The sequence below is a fragment of the Pagrus pagrus genome (genome assembly GCF_965226575.1).
Source record: "Pagrus pagrus genome assembly, chromosome: 21".
NCBI classification, from domain to species: Eukaryota; Metazoa; Chordata; class Actinopteri; order Spariformes; family Sparidae; genus Pagrus; species Pagrus pagrus.
Window position 1 is genome coordinate 21628696 of NC_140208.1, and position 24868 is coordinate 21653563.

The following is a 24868-nucleotide window of genomic DNA, read 5'->3' on the forward strand; positions in this document are numbered from 1 at the left end:
CCGGAAGCTGTTTCTCATATTGATTCTCGGCTTGATGCTGGTCAGGAACAGCTGCTTTACCAGAAACCAGAAGGCGTTAAAGTAGTTAGCGATATGACATGTATGTTAACTAAGCGTAGGTTTACACGTTGTGTTTGTATGTGTGCGTGTGTGTGCGGTCTGCTGCCGGTCCATGGTGTGTCTGTAAGGTGTGCTGCAGTCTCTTAAAAGGTGAGTTTAAGTCGTTGCTAACTAGCTGTTAACTAGCTTCGTTATTGGCTAATGAAAGTGAAGTTTTGGTCGGGGGCTGCAGCGTTACTGTGTCAGTGAGCTCTCCTACCCTACTATGCTAGCTAGTACAGTAGCTTACTTTACCCAGCTAGCTAACCTTACGCTGTCTTATCCCACTGAAGTAACTTAAATTCACCTCATTTCCATTATGAATGTGTTCGTGTGCTCATCAATAATCAGAGTTTGCCATTAAGTTTGCTGTATATCATCTGTGGTTACCAACGAGCTAGTCTCAATGTGCAGTGTTGTTAGCAGGCTAGTTGAGCTATGTCTCAAACTTAGTGGGCGAACAAGCTTTCAGCTGCAGACGATGCGTTCCGCTTTCTCGTGCAGCCTAATGTCAGACCAAGCCCTCCTACAGAGGACTGTAACTCAGGGATACTACCGTTATCCTTTTAATCATCTGTTTTCTCGGCCAAATGAAATGCTTTGTCAAAGTACAGCTCGTGTTGTCGCTCTTCTTCTGGACACATGTGTCGTATAGTAGCAGTAATGCACACAGAATCAAGAGATTGCTTCATACTTCTTACTATTCTGTCTGACAGTTGCCAAATTGTACTGAAGTGGAAATAAAAATAAATAAATTTCATTTTACTCAAGAGATTCTTTCCTTGTAGAATAACACGTACGATGCCTTAAGGCAGTGGCTCTCAAATGAATGCATACATGTATGTTATTGGATATTTATTGACTAGATTTTTTTAGCTTATGTTGTTTTTAATAGTTTGATGGATGGACAGTGATGGGCTCAGTTATTGACTGCAGTAGAGTCCATGTACTGATAGTTGTTACACTCATATGACATGTTAGAATTGTGTTGCTGATGACTGAGACGTTTCAGTCTGGGTACATTTGTTTTGCCTTCTAGTAACGTGAAGAATTGTAGAAAATTGCAGATCTATTCTTAATGTTGCCTGGATGAATTAATTCAAATACATCTGCACATTGTATCAGCCTGCTAAATGGAATATGAGGTTTCAAACAGATGATGTGACACTGAATTGTAGGACGTGTGCACTGTATTTTCCACGGTGAGTGCGGTGCAGTTTTTTTCAGATTTTTGGGATGTCTGTAAAGTGTTCATGAGAGACGAATGGAAACGTTTGCCTCCCTTTGGAACTGCTCACCAGTTTGGCAGATATGTTATATACCGACATCACCGTTTCCTCTGTCTGGAAGAAATTTATTGAACTGAAAGGCATTTTACCAATAAAACATTGTCATAACTCTTTTCTCTTGCTCTGCTCTCTTCATCTTCTTCGCCACCTCCGTCTCTTCAACTTTACTCTCTTCTGCTCTTCTGTATTTCATCTCCTTTTGGTCATTTTTCCTCATAACCATAATATATCCCTCTCACTCACCCTCATTCTTTCCCTGGCTTCTTCTCCTGCCCTCCTCCTGCTTCCACAGGAGCACCATGGCAATGTGGATTCAGGCCCAGCAGCTGCAGGGTGAGGCGCTGCACCAGATGCAGGCACTGTATGGACAGCACTTCCCCATCGAGGTGCGACACTATCTGGCCCAGTGGATTGAGAGCCAGCTCTGGTAGGCAGTAGACCTTCAACTCTATTGTTATTCAGATTTTTCAAATATACTCCAGGGCAACAGACATCCGGGGTCAGACAGACCTCTGGTGAGAGTTTATGAGGTAGCTGCTGTTACTACTGTGCACAGTGACACTTGGTACAATAGGATGCGTGATTTGGTTTGGTTTTTCACAGGATATACCATGATGATTTACAAACCAAATTCCCGGGGGGGATTTTAGCTTGTCTTGGTGAAGCCACACTGATCTTGACTTTGGCTTTGGATTGGTTAAAAATCTGAAAATCCATTCCTGCTTTTGACAGGGATTCAGTAGAGTTGGACAATCCATCTGAGGAGACCAAAGCCAAGCGTCTGCTGGACAATCTGGTGGCAGAGCTGCAGAAGAAAGCCCAGCTTCAGGGAGGAGAGGATGGCTTTCTGCTCAAGATCAAGCTGGGCCACTACGCCAGCCAGCTCAAGGTACCAGCAGAGCTCCTGCTGGAACAGGATCTGGGACCTCTCAGATTGGGACCAGCATCTATTTAATAGGACCCGGCACCTTAAATATTATACAAAATGTATTTGATAGTGATGAAATACACTATCAAATAAATATTGTATTGTATATAAATATTATTTAATAGGGGTGTAAGGATATACAAAATTTTGTGACATTGCGATTAAAAAATGCCGCAGTTATGGTCAGTTTGTAACGACAGTTTTAGTTGTGTTAACTGGTAGCCCCAAGGCTTCGTCCAGGCACTGTGGATTTATGATTTGTCCCCTGACTTTTCTGCTCCCCCTAACCCATTGGGACAGCACCCTGTCTGTTTACCAGGACCTTATGCTTTACAAATTAAGCACTGAGTACCAGTCAGCTATTGTAAGGGAGAATAAACCTATCCTGATGTCACTGGAGCGTAATGCTGAAACAATTTGTACAGTTAACATAAAGCAGATGTCATTTGTCTGCTGTCGTCTCAAACAAATCTTTCCTGCGGGTAACCTTCACTCGTGTGTTTTGGCACAGTCAGAATTACAGCTCATGTAACGCCCACTGAAGCAAAAAATACTTTTCCCATGGACAATGAATACATTTTTGCGGGCATCAGAAACACTGTAAGTGTATTTGTTATTTTTCTTGAGCCGTAAGAAGCAATAAATTCAAAGAGCTGTATCAGTGTAAAGTTTCTTGGAACTGCTTCAACATCTACACAAACTGAAAAGGGGCCTTAACCAATCACTGGGGGTGCATGGATCATCTCTGAACAACTCTTCAGATGGATTTTAAATCACGCTACTGTTTAGTTTTCTCAAATCAGTTGTTGAAATAGCTGGTAAATAACTTTACAGTAAAGAAAAAACTTAGAATATAATATACATTGCTATCATTAGCATTCTCTCTTCCGGAAATTAAAATAAAAATAAAACCACAGCCCAGGCTTTGGGAACCAGTTCTTCAGGAAATATAGGGGCACTAAGTAATTACCGCCATAATGTTATTTTCACGGCTACAATTGTAAACATGTCTCATTACTAAGAGAACAGCCATGACAGAAATTGCTGGTATGCTATTGGACTGACATGATCTAATGCTTGTGTGTGTGCGTGCATGCGTGTGATATCGTTGCAGAGCACTTATGACCGCTGTCCTTTGGAGTTGGTGCGCTGCATAAAACACATCCTGCACTCAGAGCAGAGGCTGGTTCAAGAAGCTACAAATGTAAGTGTTGATATGAAGGCTGATATGAACACGTCCGAAACAGGATGAAAAAATGCCGTTAGCCATTATGCATGGACAGTAGGGATGTAACGATATGCCGAATGATAACGTGTCATTGACACTGACAGAGATTATTGTGGCCCTGGTAGTCTGCTGGACAACAAGAGGGAGGGAGATCGGTGGGACCCGCAGCTGAGTGCCTGTTCTCAGCTGTCCTACCGTGTTACACCCCCCTGGGTGCCCTGGTAGTCCCCCTGTACAACCAGAGGGAGGGAGGGATTGTTACTGGCTGCTGTGTTGTTTTGTAATTGTACATAGTCCTGTGGCTACTTTTCACACATGCTTAGGTCACGGTTGAGGTCACGGAAAGCAGAAGGAAGTTAAAAGAAAAAAACAGTTGCATACAATTAATAAATTCTGTACACATCATTTGTTCAAGTCATTTTTCCTAAAAAATATTGCATCATGGACTATATATCGTGATGATATCGTACCGTAGTTTTCTATCCCTAATGAACAATAAATCACATGTATTAGTGTCATGATATTGGTCGAACCAACTAAAGGGGAGAAAAGAGAAATTGATTAAAAGCAGGCAACATCTGGATCTTTCTAAATGTTTTGTGTAGGCCAGCTGTGGGAGTGGGGGGCAGGCCATGGACAGCCTGTCACAGCGCCACCAGCAGATCAACCAGGCCTTTGAGGAGCTCCGCCTGGCCACACAGGACACTGAAAATGAACTGAGAAAGTTGCAGCACAGCCAGGAGTATTTCATCATCCAGTACCAGGAGAACCTGCGCATCCAGGGTAAAGGAATATTTTTGGAGACAGTGCGACTTAATTTTAATCCTAGGAGCACCTGTGTGACTGTGAGACAACCATTTAGTACATAGATCACCATTTGGTGTCCCTAAACTGCGTCTTATCAGTTATCCACCATGTAATGTTGTCAGCTGGACTTTTTTTGCACCAGTGCACCAGCTAATACAAAAATATGTTTGTCGGCCCCCTTGTTTATAATTAATTGAAACGCTATCAGTGCACATTTTGTAAGGTCTATTATTTATCCTGTTATTGTAATGCACCCATGTCATTGTCAGGACTGCATCACTTGACTAGTCAACTAGTCTGCTGCTATTATGAAAAACGTGACTCGTAAAAATTAGTAGTTGTGAAACACCTTGTCTGGGGTCCTGCAATCTATGTTTGAGATTTTTTCGTCAGCTCACCTGGTGTTTCAATAGGTGGTCCCAATCCAAAAAATTAGTTTCTACTAAATGCACCTGTAACTTAAAGCATCACAAAGCCCAGTGATAATTCACTGGTAAGTAAATTCACCAAATATGCATTGCAACAAAATGAAAATGTATACTCCTGCTTGAATTAAATCCTCACTGAAGATCAAAACATTCACTCCAGCAGTTCAGTATTTTCTGTCTGTGCCCCGCCAAGGAGAACTGATTTGAAACATCACCAGTCTGTTTGACTGACACAAGTCTTTGTAGATAAGTGTCTGCAATCAGGGTCTGATTAAAAGTTACCAAGGCTACGTTGTCTATCTGGTGATTGTAATGTGCTTCCTGTCTCTTGTTTCTGTTTGTTAGCTCAGTTGAGCAGCCTGTCTTCACTGCCTCCAGCTGAGCGAACCCAGCGGGAGACCACCCTACAGAGCAAGAGGGCCACTGTGGAGGCCTGGCTCACCAGAGAGGCCAGCACACTGCAGAAATATAGGCTTGTATGAAGACCACACACACACACACAAGCCCACATCGTAGCTCTGCAATGATAAATGCTGGTACATCTTGTATACACACAGATAATTCAGGAAAGGAAAGGTATTTACGAGGCTCCTGAATTTTCTCCGTAGGGTCTTTTACACTCTCACCAGTTTGTGAGTGATCAGTGTGATATTCATCAGTCTTTGAACTGTCAGCTGACCGATAGAATCATGTCAGTATGGACAGTGGATAACACACATTTGAGGGTTTTAATTCACCTTCAAAAGACATTTGATGCAGTAAATTACTCAATCTTTTGCTGGCTATTGAGTGGCATAAACTAGGAGTTAGTTGTTATAAATCTTACTTACGTAATAATTTTTATTGTGTAGATATTAAAGGCACCTTATCAGATCACATGTTCACATGTGGCATTCTACAGCGCATCTTGAGTATTTGAATTTAATAGCGTATTGTATTGATTTAAGCATGAAGAGAATTAATGAAGTGCAGCAAAGGGCCTTTATTATTCACACAAGCACAACAACAAGCACTTAGTGGTTAGGCTTGGGCTGTCTCCACCTGCTATTTTGGTTCATGTGTTTCCTGCAGCGCAAGGTGCAAGTGTGGATGAAGTGGAATATTATTTGGATGGTGTGCTGATTAATAAATACACCCTCACTTCACATCACGTGTCTCATAGCCCTGAAACAGGTAAGCCGATCATGATAAGGCATGATGGCACTTGGCAGTCTTGAGTTCCAATTATTTCTACAATGCCCATTTTTCTGTGATGGACGAGAGGAACACAAACTACTGTCACAAAAATATTCATGAAGTTTGGTTCAGTAATGAATTTATTATAGGTCTTCTGACAATGTGACCAAATCTGCTGGATCATAAATATACATACAGTGATTCTAATATTTGGTTAAATGTTTCTCAGCCATTTCCACCCCAGTTAGCTGCTTTTGATCTCCATCCACAAGCTTCTGGTCGTCCTCTGGATGAATTTTTAACCACTCCTCAGAATCGGTGAAGTTCAGTTGGGTTATTTTCTCAATTTTAAGATGTGTTCATGATGTTTTTGGGCGTCAGCCTTTGGGCAGTGGGTGTGTAGCCCCCGGCCAATAATGGCATGAAAGGTGTGAGGTTGGGGCTCCATAGAAATGCAGCAACAATGTTACATTGCTGTCTCTGTCTCTCTCCACTGCTCTCGGTCTGCAATGTATGTATAAAGAGCTGCAGGTCTGTGTGTCTGTTTGACCGAGGATGGGGCTGAGCTACATAACAATGCAGAGCTGAGAGGCAAACAGCAGACTGGATGAAGCCGGCACTTTGGCTGCATTCAAACAAAATCCCCAGGGTTGTGTGTAGGTGAAATCAGAAACTAAAGCGGAATTCAGTAGAGAGCATACCTCTGCCACTGTCCAGCACTTTAATCGCTCATTAGTCCAGTTTTGCCTCTCCCTCTCTTCATCCACTCTCCATCTCACTCGACCATCGCTGATGTCTCTCTCTGTCTTGCAACCAGCAAATCCTTCATAGTATACCTTCAAAAGTTCTAATGTTTGTGGCTGGTGTTGTCAATTTCCCCTTTTAAGTCTGAATCAGTTTCCAAAGCTGAACAGTGAACAGAGCTTCATGCAGAAGTGGATTTTTCAGGTTACTACAGTGTTCATAAACATACTGTCCAGTTCCCTGTTAAACTTATGTTTCCCTGTGTTTTTGATTGTTTATGTTGGCATACTGAGTGTTTCATATGCAAATGTTTCTCAGCGTGTGGCTGGTGGTGTGTCTGCAGGACCTGTCAGAACAACACCAGAAGACTCTGGCCCTGCTGAGGAAGCAGCAGACTCTGATCCTTGATGAAGAGCTCATCCAGTGGAAAAGGAGGCAGCAGCTGGCTGGCAATGGGGGTCCTCATGAGGGGGGGCTGGATGTCCTCCAGTCCTGGTAAGTATTAGACATATTAAATTTTGTTTAGTTTATCAAGTCTCTTTTAAGTATTTCAGGTGAGTGCGTATTTGTAGAAAGTTTGTAGATCTTTTTTTCGATTCAGGTGGGGCCTCTATGTAGACATGTTCTGGTGCGTCCCACGTCCCATCCATATGAATCCCAGGACCAAAGGTCTCCTAGCAGAACATTGCATTAAAACCAGATGAAGAATGTTAATCACTTGACCTGTTAAAATGTTGAGTCTGACTGGTGTATACTCATTAGACGAACCTAGCCCCATTTTCTCCTCTCCCCTTTTACTTCCACCCTGTGGTGGGATTTGGTATACTGTCCATCAGGTGTGAGAAGCTGGCTGACCTGATCTGGCAGAACCGACAGCAGATCCGGCGCTGTGAACATCTAACCCAGCAGCTTCCTCTGCCGGGCCCCATGGAAGAGCTGCTGAGCAAACTCAATGCTGACATCACTGATATCATCTCTGCCTTGGTTACCAGGTGAGAACTTGACAATACATTTGTCTTTAGTCCTGATTGTGCTACAGTATCTCCATTCTTGTGAAAATGCGCGTGTGTTCATGCAGGTTTGTGTGGCTATCATTTGCCAGAGATGCCATTTTGATTTCTAACCCTCGTAACCTGTCGTGATAACGGTTTTCATTGTTGTAGGGCTCGTCAGCTCTTGTTATCACCTTCATCAGAGACTGCAGTGTAGTTGCATCTACAGAGCTGCATATCCACAGAATTGCAATGATATTACATTGCACAATTATTGTATAAAGTTCAATTTTAGTTTCACTTCTCTGTCTCACTCACACGCTGCTCACTCTCTTTCTCAGTAGAAAGTGAGTCAGTATTTCTTAATCAGGAGACTCTCCATTTGCCAGTAGTTTGCAGACTCATACCTGTGTTAAACCCAGGAAGTCTGACATGTGTTTCCGACCCATTCAGTTCAACTTTCATCGTAGGTTCATCCTGCATCACTTATATCACAAGTTTCAGCACATTTTTAGTTTTATTTTCAGTTTTATCCAAATGAAGGCATCCTTTTAACTTTCACAGAGCTTTTGCCAAACCAGGAACATGTCATTCACTTGATGAAAACATAATATGCTAGCTTAAACACTTCAATCAATACACTGAATAGCTTTCAATAAGTAATAAAAATTAAATAATTCATTTTTAATCCGAATCCTGAGTGAAAGTGAAATTTACTCTCATATTCAACCTCAACCTTCCACTGTCAGCTGGTAGCACACACCAAAAAAGCCTGCTTTCTCTGTACTTGTTATTAAATGTATTTGTCAGGGACCATTTACAACATGGCTTAAAGTTCTCTGGCACTGTGCTGGAATTCCAGCAAGGGGCCAGGGACATTTTATATTTGTGAATAGATAATTATATGTCTATGGAAATATACTTGCATATCTTTAGACCTCCACGCCGGCTATAGCGTTATGTTTTCGGGTTGTCTGTCCATCCATCCGTCCCATTTTGAACATGCTATCTTAAAAAGTGCCTTGAGGGATTTTTTTCCAAATTTGGTCCAAATGTTTATTTGGACTAGAGGATGAACTGAATCGATTTTGTTGGGCATAGGCCAAGGTCACTGTGAGCTCATCATGCCACATTCTGGTCAATGTGATATTTCAGAAACGCATTTAAATTTTTCCACTCGTGAAAAATGACTCAAGGATGGGATGCTGGAAGGGATGGAACAGAGGGACAGGGGAGGGACTCTGCTTTGCGCTCTGCTGTGATTGGTTGTTACATAAGCTTATGAGTTAAGAGTTTGAGTCAAGCATGGAGACTGTATAACTTTTAGCTTATGTACAGTTTTACTTGCAGTAGGTTTGCATAACAAAGGGCCACCAGCGGCGGTACTAATGCAGGGGATTGTGATCTGTAGTTTCCTCCGTAAACACGCCAGCTTGCTGTCGCAGTCCCTCCTAAACGACCCGCTGCTGTTCTTCTTGGGTTACACTTCTCCTCCAGAGCCGCTCACAGTGTCTCTGGGCGAGAGAGAGCAGACAGGCTGGGTGTCCGAAGGGCGGGCTGCCCCTCCACGATCAGCCCAGTGGAAAAACCCAGCTTGCCAAAAGCCAAGTAACGCTTACGGCGTCCAAGCTATGGATGGGCAGTCTGCCATGAATACACCCAGCCTGTCCTCTCTGTCTGGGCGAGAGACACAGCTACAGGCTCGCTCGGCTAGCCTAAGAGGACAGTGTGTTTTCTGGGGGAAGCACAGCTGGCAATCCACTATATCACCACCACTGCTGGCTGTTTTTAATGATGATGTAACTCATCAGTGTCCCTCCCCTGTCCCTCTGGTGCATCCATTCTAGCTTCAGCCCTCAAAGTTGAACTGATTAGATTTTGGTGGCCAAGTTGCCCCAACCTCATGACGTTCCATTCTCGTAAACAGCTCAAAAACATTGTGAGGGAATTTCTTCAGATTTGCTGCAAATGTCCACTATGACTCAAGGATGACCTGATGAGAATTTGCTGGCCTGATTTTTCTGTTGGTTGTCATTGACAGAATCTTCTATCCTAAATTCACTGTATCCATACACAAATGTCCATGTAACACTATCACTGTCTGTTGACTAACGCATCATTTTCAAATCCTCTCTTTAGTACCTTCATCATTGAAAAGCAGCCACCCCAGGTGTTAAAGACCCAGACCAAGTTTGCAGCCACAGTGCGCCTTCTGGTCGGTGGGAAGCTCAACGTCCACATGAACCCACCTCAGGTCAAGGCTGTCATTGTTAGTGAGCAGCAGGCCAAAGCTCTGTTGAAGAATGAGAGCACACACAGGTGAGGGGTACATGGCAGCTTGCATACTTGTGATAAATATATTGGCTCTACACCTTGTCAGTACTTACCTAATACAAATGAATGAATGATTATAAGCAGATATTAAAAGGCAATCAATGTGTTAATTAGTAGTTACAAAACAAGTAGTTTGATGGTGGTTTAGTCATTAAGATCATCCTTGGTTGAAGTTGTCTCCAGCTACAGTCACTGAATGTGTTAATCCTGTTCAACTGCTGTCTTCTGCCCTGGTAGTGAAAGTAGTGGAGAAATCCTCAACAACAACTGTGTGATGGAGTATCATCAGGCCACTGGCACCCTCAGTGCACACTTCAGAAACATGGTAAGCTCTAGTTGTCAACTTTTTTAGACGTGTAAATGGTTAACAAGCAACATTATTTTGACACATTTAAACGGAAACAGTTTTGTGTTTTTCTTTTTTTTTTTTAAACAGCAAAAACAATCATTTCAAGAGAGTAGCATACATGTATAGTTGAACTATATACAAAACAAATAAACAATCAAAACAAACCACAAAACACAAAGAGTAGGATTTGCAGCAACTACAACAAAAAGCCTTAATGAGCATATTACGCTCATTCCACTCCAGCTCATGCTGGCCACTCGCCAACGAAACAAATACTGAGGGGTGACCAACCTTTTTCAAACTGATGTAAGGTTCCTTGCAATACATTGGATAAAGGAAGAATTGATAGGAGTTTATCATGCCACATTGAGAATGGTAGATGTACATCATGCCAAACATGCAGGATTGAAAGGCATCTAACCTAACCAGACATGGAGCGAACACCAGCAAAACATCATTTTTATTATTTATCATTATATATTTTAATTATCTTTATATTGTGTATCCGGTGATTTATCTGATCTAGTATTTTGAGGAAAACTTTGACCAATAACAAGATTGGTTAAAATTAGGTTGGGATTGCCTCAGGGATGATTCTGGGCCCTATTTTGTTTTCCCTATATGCTCCCTCTAGGCAATAGTCATCTAGTTGATGACAAAAACTGAATGGCTCATCATTTTGTTCAGTTAATCTAGGAAGACAGCAACTCTGAGGGGACACACTACTTTTTTGTGGTGTCTGGTGGGGCCTTTTAAATTGGGGATGGTCGATGGCATCGTTCATTGGTGCTACCCTTCTGCTACCCTTTAAAAACCAGAGTAAATTAACCTGTTGGTAGTAAATTGTGTGTGTGTGTGTGTGTGTGTGTGTGTGTGTGTGTGTGTGTGTGTGTGTGTGTGTGTGTTTACAGTCACTGAAGCGGATCAAGCGTTCGGACCGTCGAGGCGCAGAGTCGGTGACGGAGGAGAAGTTCACAGTTCTGTTTGAATCACAGTTCAGCGTGGGGGGCAACGAGCTGGTCTTCCATGTCAAAGTAATCACACGGACATTTGAGCTTTTATACTTGAATAACAGCTAAACAACACTGGGTATCTTGTTTGGTTATTAAATGGACAGGTTTCCTACTTGACCATCTGCTACTGATTTCACCTCCACTGTCTTGATTTTCCTTAGGAAGGCTTTAAATACACACTAGAGTTTCATGGCTTTGTCTAAGACTTCTCTAGGCCTAACATTTTCAGCATTAAACATTTCTTAAAGCTGCTGTAAATGTTGCTAACTTCCTGTCTGCAGTTCCCAATCCCCTCCCTCCTCACTACGTCACCACACTTGCACGACTCCATCTTATTTCGAGGCAGCTCTCTTTGCCTCTTTCTTTTCTCCAAGTGTTTTTCATCCCTTGGCCTGTTTGGTAATATAAGCTGTCACAGGGAGCTTTTACTATTCCACCTATGTCAGTAAATGTGGCGATCCTGCTTTGTGAACGTTCACAAGCAGACAGGAACGCCTCTTTATGGAGTTCTCTCTCCTGATTGGATAAAGTAAGCAGGGATAACAGAAAATGTATTTTCTCTGATACTGCATGAACGGGGGGAGGAGAGACAAAGAGTACTGACCCAACACTCTTTCACCGTGATGACAGTTGGAATAAAGAGCTATTTAACACTTATTTTAATAAGAAAATAGTGCTTACATCAGCATTGATAATCATTGATTAATTTAAGATACTTGCTCTTTAACCTGTGACCCTCCCTCTTGTGTGTATAACCTGCAGACCTTATCGCTGCCTGTGGTTGTGATAGTCCACGGCAGTCAGGACAACAATGCCACGGCAACGGTCCTGTGGGACAACGCCTTTGCTGAGCCGGTGAGATTACTCTTTTCCACAATTACCATATATACTGAAGTCAGACTGTATAGAGTAATAAATATAAGTCAAATACACAAAATATAAAGTGTTTAAGGAGTAAATGTCCAAAAACCAGTGCCTAATACAATAACTGTAAAAGTAAGACAAAGTTAAGTACTTTTTGTATAAATGTTAGGTGGTAACTATATATAGTATTTCCCTATAATCTCACACACCCTGTCAGCTTCTCAGGTATTGGACAGCATAATATGCTACAGTTGTTAAAGGATATCTCTTGTCATAAAATGTTGGTTATTAATGTGATTATGAAATAAAAGGCAGAACTCAACTGAGAGGGAGAGCAGCATCTGGAAAATCTACAGCGCTCACACACTAGAGCCATCTTGTAATTCATCTTCAAAAGGCAAATGGTTCCAAACATGTTTTCATTTAATGACTCGGTAATTACCTTTGCGAGATGACCTAGAAGTATATTGTAAACTTTCTACGCAGTCACTCATACACCAACGTTAGTGGATTTAGTAGTGAAGAACAAGACCCACTGACCGAGACACTGTAGATCTTAAAAAACCCAGCTCGGACTTGATGAAAGTAATTACAGGCTTAGTCTGTTTCATCTCAGAAACCCTGTGCTGATCAGTGTCGTGGGCAGCAATGGCTTTCACTCGTTCATGTTATCTGCCAGTTATGTTTCACATTGTATTTCAGTTGACCAGTGAATGGTTTGGCACACAGTATACTGAAGCAAAAGACTGAAAACGGTGCCCCCTTTTCTATTCATTCAACCCAGAATTGGTTTTGAATCGAATCAGCATCCAAGTGTCATGATAGTATTTAAACTAGCAGTTTCAAAGGGGCCCGTCAGTTGTAAACATAGATATAATGGCTATGAAGATCAACAGTGACATCTGTTAGTTAAGTCCGTACCGGGCCCTCATAAAAAAGGACACTGTGTCAAGACCCCATCAAAATATACTTGCCGCCAGGCCTAACAACCTTTCTGGGGAAACCTTGCATCAATGAACCACACTGTTGCACTGGGTAACATCTTCCTTCATTACCATGAACACACACACACACACACACACTGTAGTTTATTTTGACTAAATCCCAAATGGGGATTAATCTGCTACTAAAAAAAGTCCCCTAACAAATGCAGTATTTATCCTAGTCAGAGTCATTTGTAAAGATTTATATCTTCAGTAGGAACCAATACGCTTTGAAAATAAGAGTTGAGTTAAAACTTATATTTTCACCATCTCAAACGCTGCCAAATACTTTCTAGATAGTTTTGCCGCCTGGGTTTATCCTGTTGTGTTCTGCCATTCATTGTCATTTGAATACGGTATCATACAGCTGAGCAAACAAACTGACAGAGGAAGGGTCTGAATCTGTGTTTACCGCTCTTCCTCATGTCCTCAGGGCAGGGTGCCGTTCATTGTGCCAGACAAGGTGCTGTGGCCTCAGCTGTGCGAGGCCCTCGATATGAAGTACAAGGCAGAAATGCACAGCAGTCGTGGCCTGTCAGATGATAACCTGGTCTTCCTGGCACAGAAGGCTTTTACAAGCAGCAGCAACAACCCTGAGGACTACCGCAACATGACCATATCCTGGGCCCAGTTCAACCGGGTGAGGCCAGCTTGTTTTTAAAGCTCAACAGCTGACTGTAAAAATGAGACACGTTTGTACTGTAAGGATAAGCTGCGCTCTGTGCTCACGTGCACATAAAAAATATAAAACATACTAATGGAGTGTGTTTAATTTGTACAGGAGAGCTTACCTGGACGCAACTTCACTTTCTGGCAGTGGTTTGATGGAGTTGTGGAGCTCATGAAGAAACATCTCAAGCCTCACTGGAATGATGGGTAATGACTCATTGTTGTTTGTTGACAACTCAGACAGTGATTTATGATCAAGCTAATATAAAAAGTAATATGGAATAAACAGAGGTGAAGTATGAGGGGCCATGGAAGCCATAATTAGTTCTGGCCATTTAACATACATATATTCTCACGCTCACGTTAATTTTATTTTCATTCTTACACCCACACATTATTATATTTATAAATGTTAACTCATAAATCCAAGTCTTTCATACATTTTGCTCTCATAATCATATATTTTTTACACATTTTTCATGGTCATTCAACACACTGTAACTGGCTGAGAAGCTTGAGCAGGGTCATGGCCCGAGGCACATTCAATCCTGAAAAGGTGTGCAGTGCTTTCACCAGTTTCCTGGCTGAATGGCGGGTTTCCTTGAAACAGTGAGAAAAGGTGTGCAGTAGGCTTTAGATTCATGGCTCATTCAAGATGAACTGTGCCTTGCTGGAAAGTGGATAAGAAAAAGTGGCAGCAGCAGGAAGCAGAGCCAAAAAGCTGCACTGTCAGCCAGTTCAGCCAGACAGTTTTCCATCAGCCTTCAGTCTGCACAGGAAGTCACAGAAACACCCTGTTAGATCTGATTCTGATTTATTGGACTGTTATCTGACACATATCAGTTTGTATGGAGTCTCATATTGTTGTTAATTATGACACCACAAGATAATATAAGATAAGATGTACCAAAGGAAATTCTTGTGCCAGGGATGCTTCAACAACAACCGATAACAACCAGTGGATTCCCCGGGTCAGGGTCACACACTTGGCCCAGTTTAAGACGGTATAGAATATTGGTTATAAGTCAATGGTCAATATATATAGTGTTGAAGGAGTAAATGTCAAAAAAACAGTGATAATACAATAACAATCCAAAGTCAGACAAGTTAAGTACTGGACTAAACTAAAAATGAACTAAAATAGAAAAGAGTAGTTTTGGCAAAGACACTGAAAATTAAACTGGCTGTGTTATTGAAAGTCGGTAAAAAAGAAATAATAATACACCTGATAATCAACATTATATTGTATATGATAATAAGATAATAAATACTAATACTAGAAGTAGTGTTGCACATGTTATTTATACATTGATATTATTGTTCTCCTTTGTTTCGGCTGTTCTTCCTGCTATAGAAACATTTAATAAAAAACACTATAGCCTATCAATTGATTTCTGTTTATGGATCATCCTCCATTTGATCTGAACTCTCATGTAAATCAGCATCATATAGCAGATGTGTCAGGGCTTCACATCTGAAACGTTTTTGTGTTGCATAATACTTCAGTAGGCTGGATTTAATTAATTTTAATATAGACAACAACTATGATAAACAGTATTGCCATTGTTGCCTACGCGTGCATGACGTCAAACAAGTCCGGATCACAGATTTGACTGACATGTATTGTGCGGCAGTTGCTGCTGATCGATTCTGTGCAGGCCCGGTTCATATACATTTCCATTCCTTTGGTGGGTGTGTTAGAGTTGTTACCCAATCAGAAGCGATGTTTATCAACCCTGTCATATTAAAAAAACAGTGTACTTGGGTCACATAACATTTTGCTACATTTCTGGCAGATAGCCCAGACAGCTTTCTGCTAGAACTTAGCCCTATGCTTGTACTGTTAAAGAGCAGTTTAGCAGCAGGCAATAAATCTGCTTTAACCTTTCAAGTCATTCCCACCTCTAACCACAGCACTAAATACCACTGGCTGTGGGTGTTGTTGTCAGAAGTGTTGCACCCGTAACCACACCCAGCAATGATGTCCCAGTGTCCTGAAGTACACTTCTATATGACTGCAGTAAGGTGAGAAGTCTGCCCATTGGATTTCAGCAAAAACAAGATTTTTTCAGGGGTGTTAAGTTATTTGTTTCTTAAACAAGTACTCCACCTGTTTGTTACTGCAGTCATATAACTTTGTCAAACTCAAATTGATACAGGACAACTAGAGATATCATCTTTTTTTCCATGTGACATCACTTGAATACATTTATCAGACTTCACACAGCTTCCTCTGGAGACACAGAAGGCTTTATACTACTTTTTCACATATGCGGTTGCGCTCTAGTATAACTGGAACTCCTATGTGTAAAATGGGTCCAGTTCCCCTTTAAATACATTAAGTCAAATAAAGAATAATCAGTCAGTTTCACTATAGAGCAATAATTGAAGTTCTGAGGCTTCTTTGTGAAATCATCTGGTTTTGATTCATTTATTGGATGAAAAGAATTGGTTCAAATGTAACATATAACAAATAGACAAATAAAAAAACTCTGTCACTGGATTTGATGCAGTGACTCACATGGTGTGTGAATGTGTGTATAGGGCCATCCTGGGCTTCGTAAACAAGCAGCAGGCGCAGGACATGCTGATGTCCAAACCCAACGGCACCTTCCTGCTGCGCTTCAGTGACTCAGAGATCGGAGGCATCACCATCGCCTGGGTGGCTGAGAACCCCAACAAACCAGGTACCAAGCTGCTGTGCTTTAAGTCCCTCTTACGCTGAGTTTCATTTCAAGGGTGAAATAACATGTCGTAGAAATGACGCATACAAAACATGTCTGAAAAGCTCCTGTCAGTGTCTGCCCCTAATTCCACTTGTGGCCTTTTTGTTTGTACATGCATGAGCAAGGTAGTATAAATCCTATTAATCTCTGAAGCAGTATTTTATTATGTTCTTTGGGAAAAACACAACGTTTACATGATGTTAGAAATAGTTGGACTGTTATTTTAGTCAGATATAAACCAGACGTTTAATGTCCATGTAAACATGTTAGTCTGACTGAATTCTTACTAAGTCGGACTAACACGCCCAAATAATGCAGTTGGAAGTCTCTTTCATGTATACGCCTTAGTCGGACCTGAACTGGCGTCAGCGTTCTGTGCATGCACCACAGTCCCCTGCGCCAGGCATTGACCCGGAAGTTGTCCATGGCATAAATCCGTAGCAGGAGCTGAAATGGTGCATATCGTCACCTACCATACTGGAGTCGGACACACTTCTGTCAATGAATCGATTCTCCACTGGTGCCTGTATACTGGGACAATGGCAGCAGTCCAATTAAATGGCCTAATCGAGCTCTGACCGTAGCCCGACTTAAATGTGATGGAAACGTAGTGAATGATTGTGATTCTTGGTTGTTTGTGTCTTTGGGTAGGTGAGAGGCTGGTCTGGAATCTGTTGCCTTATACAACCAAGGACTTCTCTATTCGCTCCCTGGCTGACCGCATCAGCGACCTGAACCACCTTTTGTTTCTCTACCCGGACCGGCCCAAAGACGAGGTCTTCGCCAAGTACTACACCCCTCCACTCTGTATGTATCTATGAGCGAAGTACACCCGTTATTCTTTATATATTTTTTATATAACTCAGTGTTGTTGAAGCAGGCTTTAAAAACCTGAACTGTTTAGATAAGCTCAGTACATGGATGACAGTGTAAAATGTAGTTTTTAAGGCAGTATGTCTCTCTTGCAGCAAAAGCAGTGGATGGATACGTAAAACCACAGATCAAACAAGTTGTGCCAGAGTAAGTTGAACATTTTCTCTTTTCTAAACTCCCTCAGGAAGCTTCAATCACTTCAGATGAACAGAACTGAATATGTATCAACTTCCAGAAGTTTAGTATGGATTTGCTATTTGAATCCCAAGATTGCGAGGCAAGGAAGGAAGATATGTATGTTGAAAGTTAAAAAAGGAGTCTGCAATGAATTTTGCTGTTCTTTCAAGACAAATTTAGAAATTAGAAAGACATCTGTCAAGCAGCCAGCCAGAGCAGGACAAAACGTCCCCAAAAGTGATGCGACGGGCCCAAGAAAAGAGAAAAGGGAGCCGGCATCAGAGCTAAGCTGACCTGACTTTAACCAAGAGCTAACCCCTAACATCCTGGATCAAGCTATTGAACTGGATGGGCAGACATTGTTCATAGCCGACAGGACACAGGACTCCGGTAAGAGGAGAGGAGGAGGGCTCTGTGTCTACTTAAGTAACGCTTGGTGCTCAAACACGGTTAAAGTGGATGGACATTGTTCACCAAAGTAATCCGTTAGAGTACTTGGATTATATTCAGTTGTAATGAGTAACGTAACACGTTAGTTCTGCAATTCAAGTTATCTGTTATTTAATAAAAGTAATCCGTTACTGGAAAAAGTTGCTATCTTTTCCTTTTGTCCCCACAAATAAAAGAAAATCCCTGAAGCATTGTATTTCATCATATTTGTGCTTTGTAAGCACTTAAAGTTTACGGGTTCATTAGTTGCATTTTCAACATCAAGAGCAAGAGCCCGTGTTGTAGTGTTTTCATTAAAACAGCTGTGTCTAACACTGTATGCCTCTGCCCATTTCACTGTCTGATTGTTAGGAGAATAAAGATGTAAATGTTATATTATTATTAGGCTGCAGAGTTACTGATTGTGGGCCGTAAAGAAGCTACAAAATGACTGTAGAGTCAATACATTCAAAGGTACAGTTGGCTACACGTCTGGACAATATAACTGACATGTGAAACATCTGGCAAAGGGGCTTTACCGTGATTTTTGGTAACTCTAAAGTACTCTAACATGTTACTTTTCTCAGTAGATAACACAGTAATGTAACAAGTTACTTTTTAATGGCAGTAATCTTGTAACGTAATGAGTTACTTTTAAAAGTAATGTTACCCAACACCGGTGTTCACCAGATGTCAAATTTCTGATGCCAAGATGTTGACCATATTATCTGCCCAGAGAATTCACCAGTGTTTTCATTGTTGCTGTGTACAGTCCCCCAATGCAAACTTAAAAAATGCACTGCAAGAATTGTATGATGTCATCAGCAGCAACATGACTAAACAACCCGATGCTTTACCTGAATTCCACCAGCATGTCCAGAAATATCCTTGACCATTTGTATACAAATCTTCTTGGCAGATACAAAGCCCTCCCACGTCCTCACTTTAGCCTCTCAGATCATATTTCTCTGCTTCTTCTGCCTACATACTCTCAGTTGATAAAGAGTGTCAAACCATTACTAAAAGCTGTTAAAGTGTGGACAGATGAAGCTACAGCAGTCCTACAGGACTGTTTTGAGTGCACAGACTGGCAAATGTTCAAAGATGCTGCCACCCAGGATTACAACATCAGTCTTGAGGAATATACATCTTCAGTGACATCATATATCAGGAAATGTGTTGATGACGTGGTGATCACAAAGACTAAGATCATTCCTCAACCAGAAAGCCTGGATGAAGAGAGGTGAGGGCTCTATCTAGACTAAATCTGGTATCAAGGAGGCAAAGAGGAGACATCAGCAGAGACTGGAGAGGGACTTCAACATCAACAGCAGTAAAGATGTGTGGCAGGAGATTCAAAATGTCACAGGCTACAGAAGCAGCATGTGTGAGGCCACGCTGCCGGATGAGCTGAACACATTTTATGCTCGCTGTGATCTCCTCAAAACCACTCAGAACATCACTGGTACCATCTATAGAGCATCAGTGACATTGCTGAAGTGAGACGTCTGCACAGAACCCAAAGATACTAAAAGACAACACTCACCCAGCCACAGTCTGTTCACCCTGCTGCCATCTGACAACAGATACAGAGGTATCTGCTGTCATACCACCAGACTACAGAGCAGCTTCACTCCTCAGGCTGTGAGACTCCTGAACTCATCATCAACACTCCATTTTATAAAATAGATGTAGCACAAAAGAAAAAAATGACAATAAATTCACCTCGTAACCTTGTAATACAGGGGGAAAAATGTAACAATTAAAACTTTATTATAAGAGATTATAAGTCTGTAGAGCTGTTGCAGACATGTGAGCAGGAGCATTGTATTAATTGCTGAAATAATGTGTGGTATATTATCTGTGATAGATTTACCACCCCAAACCCTGAACCCAGTGGAGGAGCAACCACATTCATGGACCAGACAGCTTCTCCCTCTGTGAGCCACCCCAACAGCTTTGGTGTCTACCCTTCGATGTAAGCACACTCCTTTGCTTCATTTAATGGATTCATGGTTTTGTCTACCTATCTACCATAAAGGCAGGCCACCTTTATACTGTATAAGTGGCCTCAGCCTTTTTTTTTTTTAACCGACAAAAGCTTTTTTTTAACAGTCAGCAGATAGTCCGGCTAGTTGCCAAACTTTACAAACACAGATAAGCACATAGGCAAACGCATCATTTAAGTGTAAAGTCATGCCATGCAGCGTTAAAAAGGTTAGTTCTTGTGATTCTAAAACCACATCGTCAAGGTACAATCAGCAAACAAATGAACAAGCTAAGAAACTACCATGTATGAAGTTTTGTATCTGATGAACACCCAAACTCCTTCAACAGAAACTGACTCCTCTTGTTCCACCTCAGCACTTGTTTTTGACTCTTGCACAAAGTCAGTTTAGATAAGGAAATAAAGAATTATAATGAGTTTTTGCCCCTTTTACACAGGGCTATTTTGAGGTCATTGCATTTTTTGCCAGACGCCTAGATATATTTTTTTAAGTGTCCATTTTCAGTGATATTAGTGATATAACGATACCAAAACCTCACGGTACTATATCATCACAATATATAATCCACGGTATGATATTTATCACAATGTTAAAAAAAAAGATGACCTGAACAATCTCCTTTTAATAATAAATGTAATATGAGCAGGGTTACATCGAAAATTGTTGTGCCTTTTATCAGCAGCTGCTTTGATGCGTTGAAATCAAGCATGTGGCACATTATGTACGGCGCTTAAAGGAAACTGTTGGGCCTTGGCAGCGGTATGCGTTCTACTGACTGCCATTCTAGTTTTGAATGTATTTTGCCTGACTATGTCTTATATATAAATCAGTATGTCCTGGTGGTCCAGGTTAAAGAACCTCCAACAAAAAATTTGCAATTTTCCAACTTCCTTCATGACATTTTTGTGTCTCTCTCTGCTGTCGCCTCTCAGGAGTGACACCATGTTGGATGCAGATGGAGACTTCGACCTGGACGACACGATGGACGTGGCCCGCCATGTGGAGGAGCTGCTCCGCAGGCCTATGGCCAACCAGTGGAGCAGTCAGCAGTCCTGAACCTGGATCCTGAACCTGCTGCGCACGCTCAGGTCTTCCTCATCTTACCTAGCAGAAGCACCCACACCTGTCATTTCTACTGGACTGCAATCATGGCAGATAATATCTTTGTCAGGTATTCTGACAGATCCACATCACAATTCATCTGTAGTTTTAGCTCTCACGCAAGTTTTGTCTGTACAATCAAGAGTCAGTGTTACTGGCATTTGACAGAGTCTGGTGTCAATGTCCTCTCCTGTGTAGCTTCACAGGACTGTTGTATGGAGCTGGTTTGGATCAATGAGATTTTTATACCAAACTGAGACATACAGTTAGCTTTTATGTAAGCTTTGCCTTCATATGTGCCTGATGAGCTTTTGGCTGGCACTGGAAAATTCACAAGAGAAAAGCTAGCTTCAACTAAAGTTCTTCTAAATGTTTTCTTTTCAATCGACACAGTTAACATTGATTAATGTGACTACATGCTGACAAATTGAATCTCCACTTTATTACAGGGAATTTTTATCAGTAATTGTTATTAGTATTTTGTAAATCCAGAGAATTCTTTAAAGAGAGACTATGTAAGTTTGCTGAACATCAGCCACTGTGATCACGTTGTATTTAGAGAAGAATTGCAAATTGAATTTTCCTTCATTTTCCAAGATTGTCTTGAGGCTATCGCTTCAGGGACGCCGTGCTTTACAGATTGTTGATATTACAGAACATGTTAAGGAGACAGATTTATTATTGTACAGTCCACATGTTTAACTATATGACGTACATACGTAGACTGATAAAACACTGCACTCTTCTTGTGGTATTTCTGAATTCTTTCCTCAGCAGGTAGAACAATGAGCTTTGGCTGAACTGTACAATCACAGTGAAAAAATCTCTTTCTTTAATCACTATCTGAGAAATATGAACATCTAGCATTATTATGCTGAGTTTCTCTTAATTATTATTTTGACACAGAAGGTTCAACTTGGCACACAGATGTCTTTTAACACCTTGGTGCATGGTGTCCACTACAGTGGACAGATGTTTGGAAGCTGTTTTTAACCATTGGAGTTGACTTCCATTGTGGAAGGAAGACCAGATGCACCAAGTAGCTCTGAAATAACTGTTAAATCTTCTTATTCTCAGAAAACCAGACAAGTAAAACAAAAAAATCATCAACTGAATACATAATAAATTCATTCCCCAGAGCTGAATAATATTTTTCTCATATTTTTTTGTCCATGACTGAAAATGTTTCTGTCCACTGTACCAGACAAATGATATATTCTGTCTATTTTCATGTTCCTTTTTCCTTTTTTGTGTTTTATTTAAAATTATGACACAGCAGCAATATTTAAGTCTTCAGATGTTATCTAAATATTGCTCCAATAGGCAGAGTATACCTTAATCTTAATCTACAAAAAAGATGATTAAAATTGTTTTTCTGAGAATAAAGGATTTTAGAGTTATTCCTCTCCATTCGTCCTCGCTCACTTTTTATACTGTTGATGCATGGTTTCCACTGCGGTGGACATTTACCTAACTCCTTTATAATAACATATACTGAAAAAAAAAGTTATTGGCATGATTTTTCATGTGTACAAACTTACAAATTTACAACAAAAAAAAAGATTACTTTGTGATTACTTTTGTTTAACGATTCTTGCATGAAAGGTTTAAATGCCCAGCAAGTTCCGGTTTAGCTGAGCCCGTTCTGCTAAGCTAAGCTACAGCTTAGTCAGATGCTAAGAGCCACTGCAGCAGGTGTGTTTACTGAAAACATTTTACCACAGAAGTAAGTAATATCAGGTACACAGCCATATTTATCTCAAGTTCTGTAACAGTAGCCAGCCACCATAAGCTACTGGTTCTACTAGACCAAGTAAGACTGTAGCAGCAAAACCTGAGTCTACTCAACCCAACAAGTGGAGTTTATTACTTCTGAATGATTTTGTTATATTTCTTTTTTTAAATGTTTCATACTGTGGATTTAAAAATTGGATTTTAAGTCTGTAACTGTTATTGTTTGGTGCTTTTTGTATAATATTTCTTCCTAATTGCTTCTATTACAGCCATACTGCTCTACTATGCTGCCTTAAAACAAAATGTTCCAGTGGTCTTAGGTGCTATAGTTTGGTCTTGTGAAGACTTAAACACTTAGATACTATATCACTTTGTTGGTACAAAATGGTCATTTGAAGACATATATGGTCATTTTTTTTAACTTTACATTAAGGCCTGAAATCCACAAATACCAAGCAATGCATCCTTGAATAGTCTTCCACGTGAAGCCCAGTAAATATTTGTCACATTTAAAATGGCTGAGGCTTTGCCATCATCACTTGTCAGATCAGGTACATGTGCCTGAATTTACTAGACTTAGAGATTTGTTTTGGTTGTAAATTATGCGTCTGGCGAATATAGAAAGGAATCCGTGACGGTTACCAGTGAGCCAAAGTATTGAGAAAGTACAGATTATTTTTAGTTGTGTTAAACTCCAATGAATTAGTATTTCACTCATTAAGCTCAGGGACAGGTTGATGAAAGAACGGTGAAAATTTAAGCTGCAGAGGCCAAAAAACCCTGAGCTTAAGCTCTCGTATAGATCAAGCTCCAAAAAGTGCTGCAACTTACACTTCCCATAATGCAACCCAGTAACATCCCCCCCCCCCCCCCCCCCACATGCCTTTGTCTGTCAAACTCCACACCTCAAGTCTATGAGGGATTTGTAGTCTCCACAGAGAGTTTACTGAAGTTACTTTTTGCTTTTCCACTGGCACTTTTTGCCGTGCTGTGTCAAACCGAGCCACGCTGATTTGCTTTTCCAACACCAGTTTTACCGTCTCATTAATATATATGATGTTAATGAATGACTAACATGCCTCACATCAAGAATCTTAAACATGTATGAATATATGTCAAGTGCTTTTTACAGTATGTTATATTACAAGCTAAGCTTAGTCATCTGCAATGAATTCCTTAGGCAGAGTGCTCATACCTCATACCTTGTACTTTGTAACACATCTTTTCGGTGGAAGTGTTTGTTGACCGTGTGTTCAGCGTTGTACACGGGAACAATCGTTCAGTCAGATCTGCACCCTCATGATGAATTCATGAGCAGTCTGATTCCTGTTCTACATAGAAAACTCTCTGAGATTCTCATTTCTCCTGAATGAACAACCTTCAGTAAATGTTCCTTTTGTGTGGAGATACAGACGCTCTGCAGATCTATTTGTGCCTTGTCGATTGTCAAGGGACAGCACTGTACGGACAGGACATTTTAATGCTATTGTCATTAACACTGCACTGCTACCGGTCTCAACCAAGCCAAATAATATGTGATGATTGTAGCTGTCATGCTACCGTTGCCTCTGATGCTTTTTGGTAGATTGTTAATTCAATAAAAGCTGAAACACAAACGTTGATGTTGTACTAAATCAGCAAATATGAAGAAGCACTTTGATGCTCACACCAGCAGATATTTGATGTTCTTGCTAATGCAGCAGCATATTTCTGTACGTCTGGACTTCCTGTTTGATCTTTGAATCAGATGTTTATCTGTTTGTCTTCAGTGTAATTTACCTTTCTGCTGCCATGTGTGCTGCCTTCTGTATAGTCTCTGGGTCTGTTTGGGAACTTTACTTCCATATTGTTCTGCATTTTACTGATGGGATCTGATGTTGGGAACATGAAAATAAAAGTTTTTCTAATTAATCCTA

General features: G+C 40.9%; 1 protein-coding gene across 1 annotated transcript; it reads left to right on the top strand.

Moving 5' to 3' along the window:
* The first annotated feature begins 46 nt into the window (after window positions 1-46).
* Window positions 47-24868, top strand: LOC311249928 (signal transducer and activator of transcription 5B-like). The gene is made up of 19 exons (XM_084341368.1): window positions 47-210; window positions 1681-1815; window positions 2121-2277; window positions 3431-3520; window positions 4150-4327; window positions 5125-5255; window positions 7043-7194; window positions 7536-7691; window positions 9831-10010; window positions 10263-10350; window positions 11286-11408; window positions 12150-12242; window positions 13668-13874; window positions 14016-14110; window positions 16448-16590; window positions 17281-17436; window positions 17598-17649; window positions 19979-20086; window positions 21050-24868. The coding sequence occupies exons 2-19, from the start codon at window positions 1688-1690 to the stop codon at window positions 21171-21173; spliced, it is 2361 nt and encodes a 786-aa protein (XP_084197494.1). The 5' UTR covers window positions 47-210; window positions 1681-1687; the 3' UTR covers window positions 21174-24868.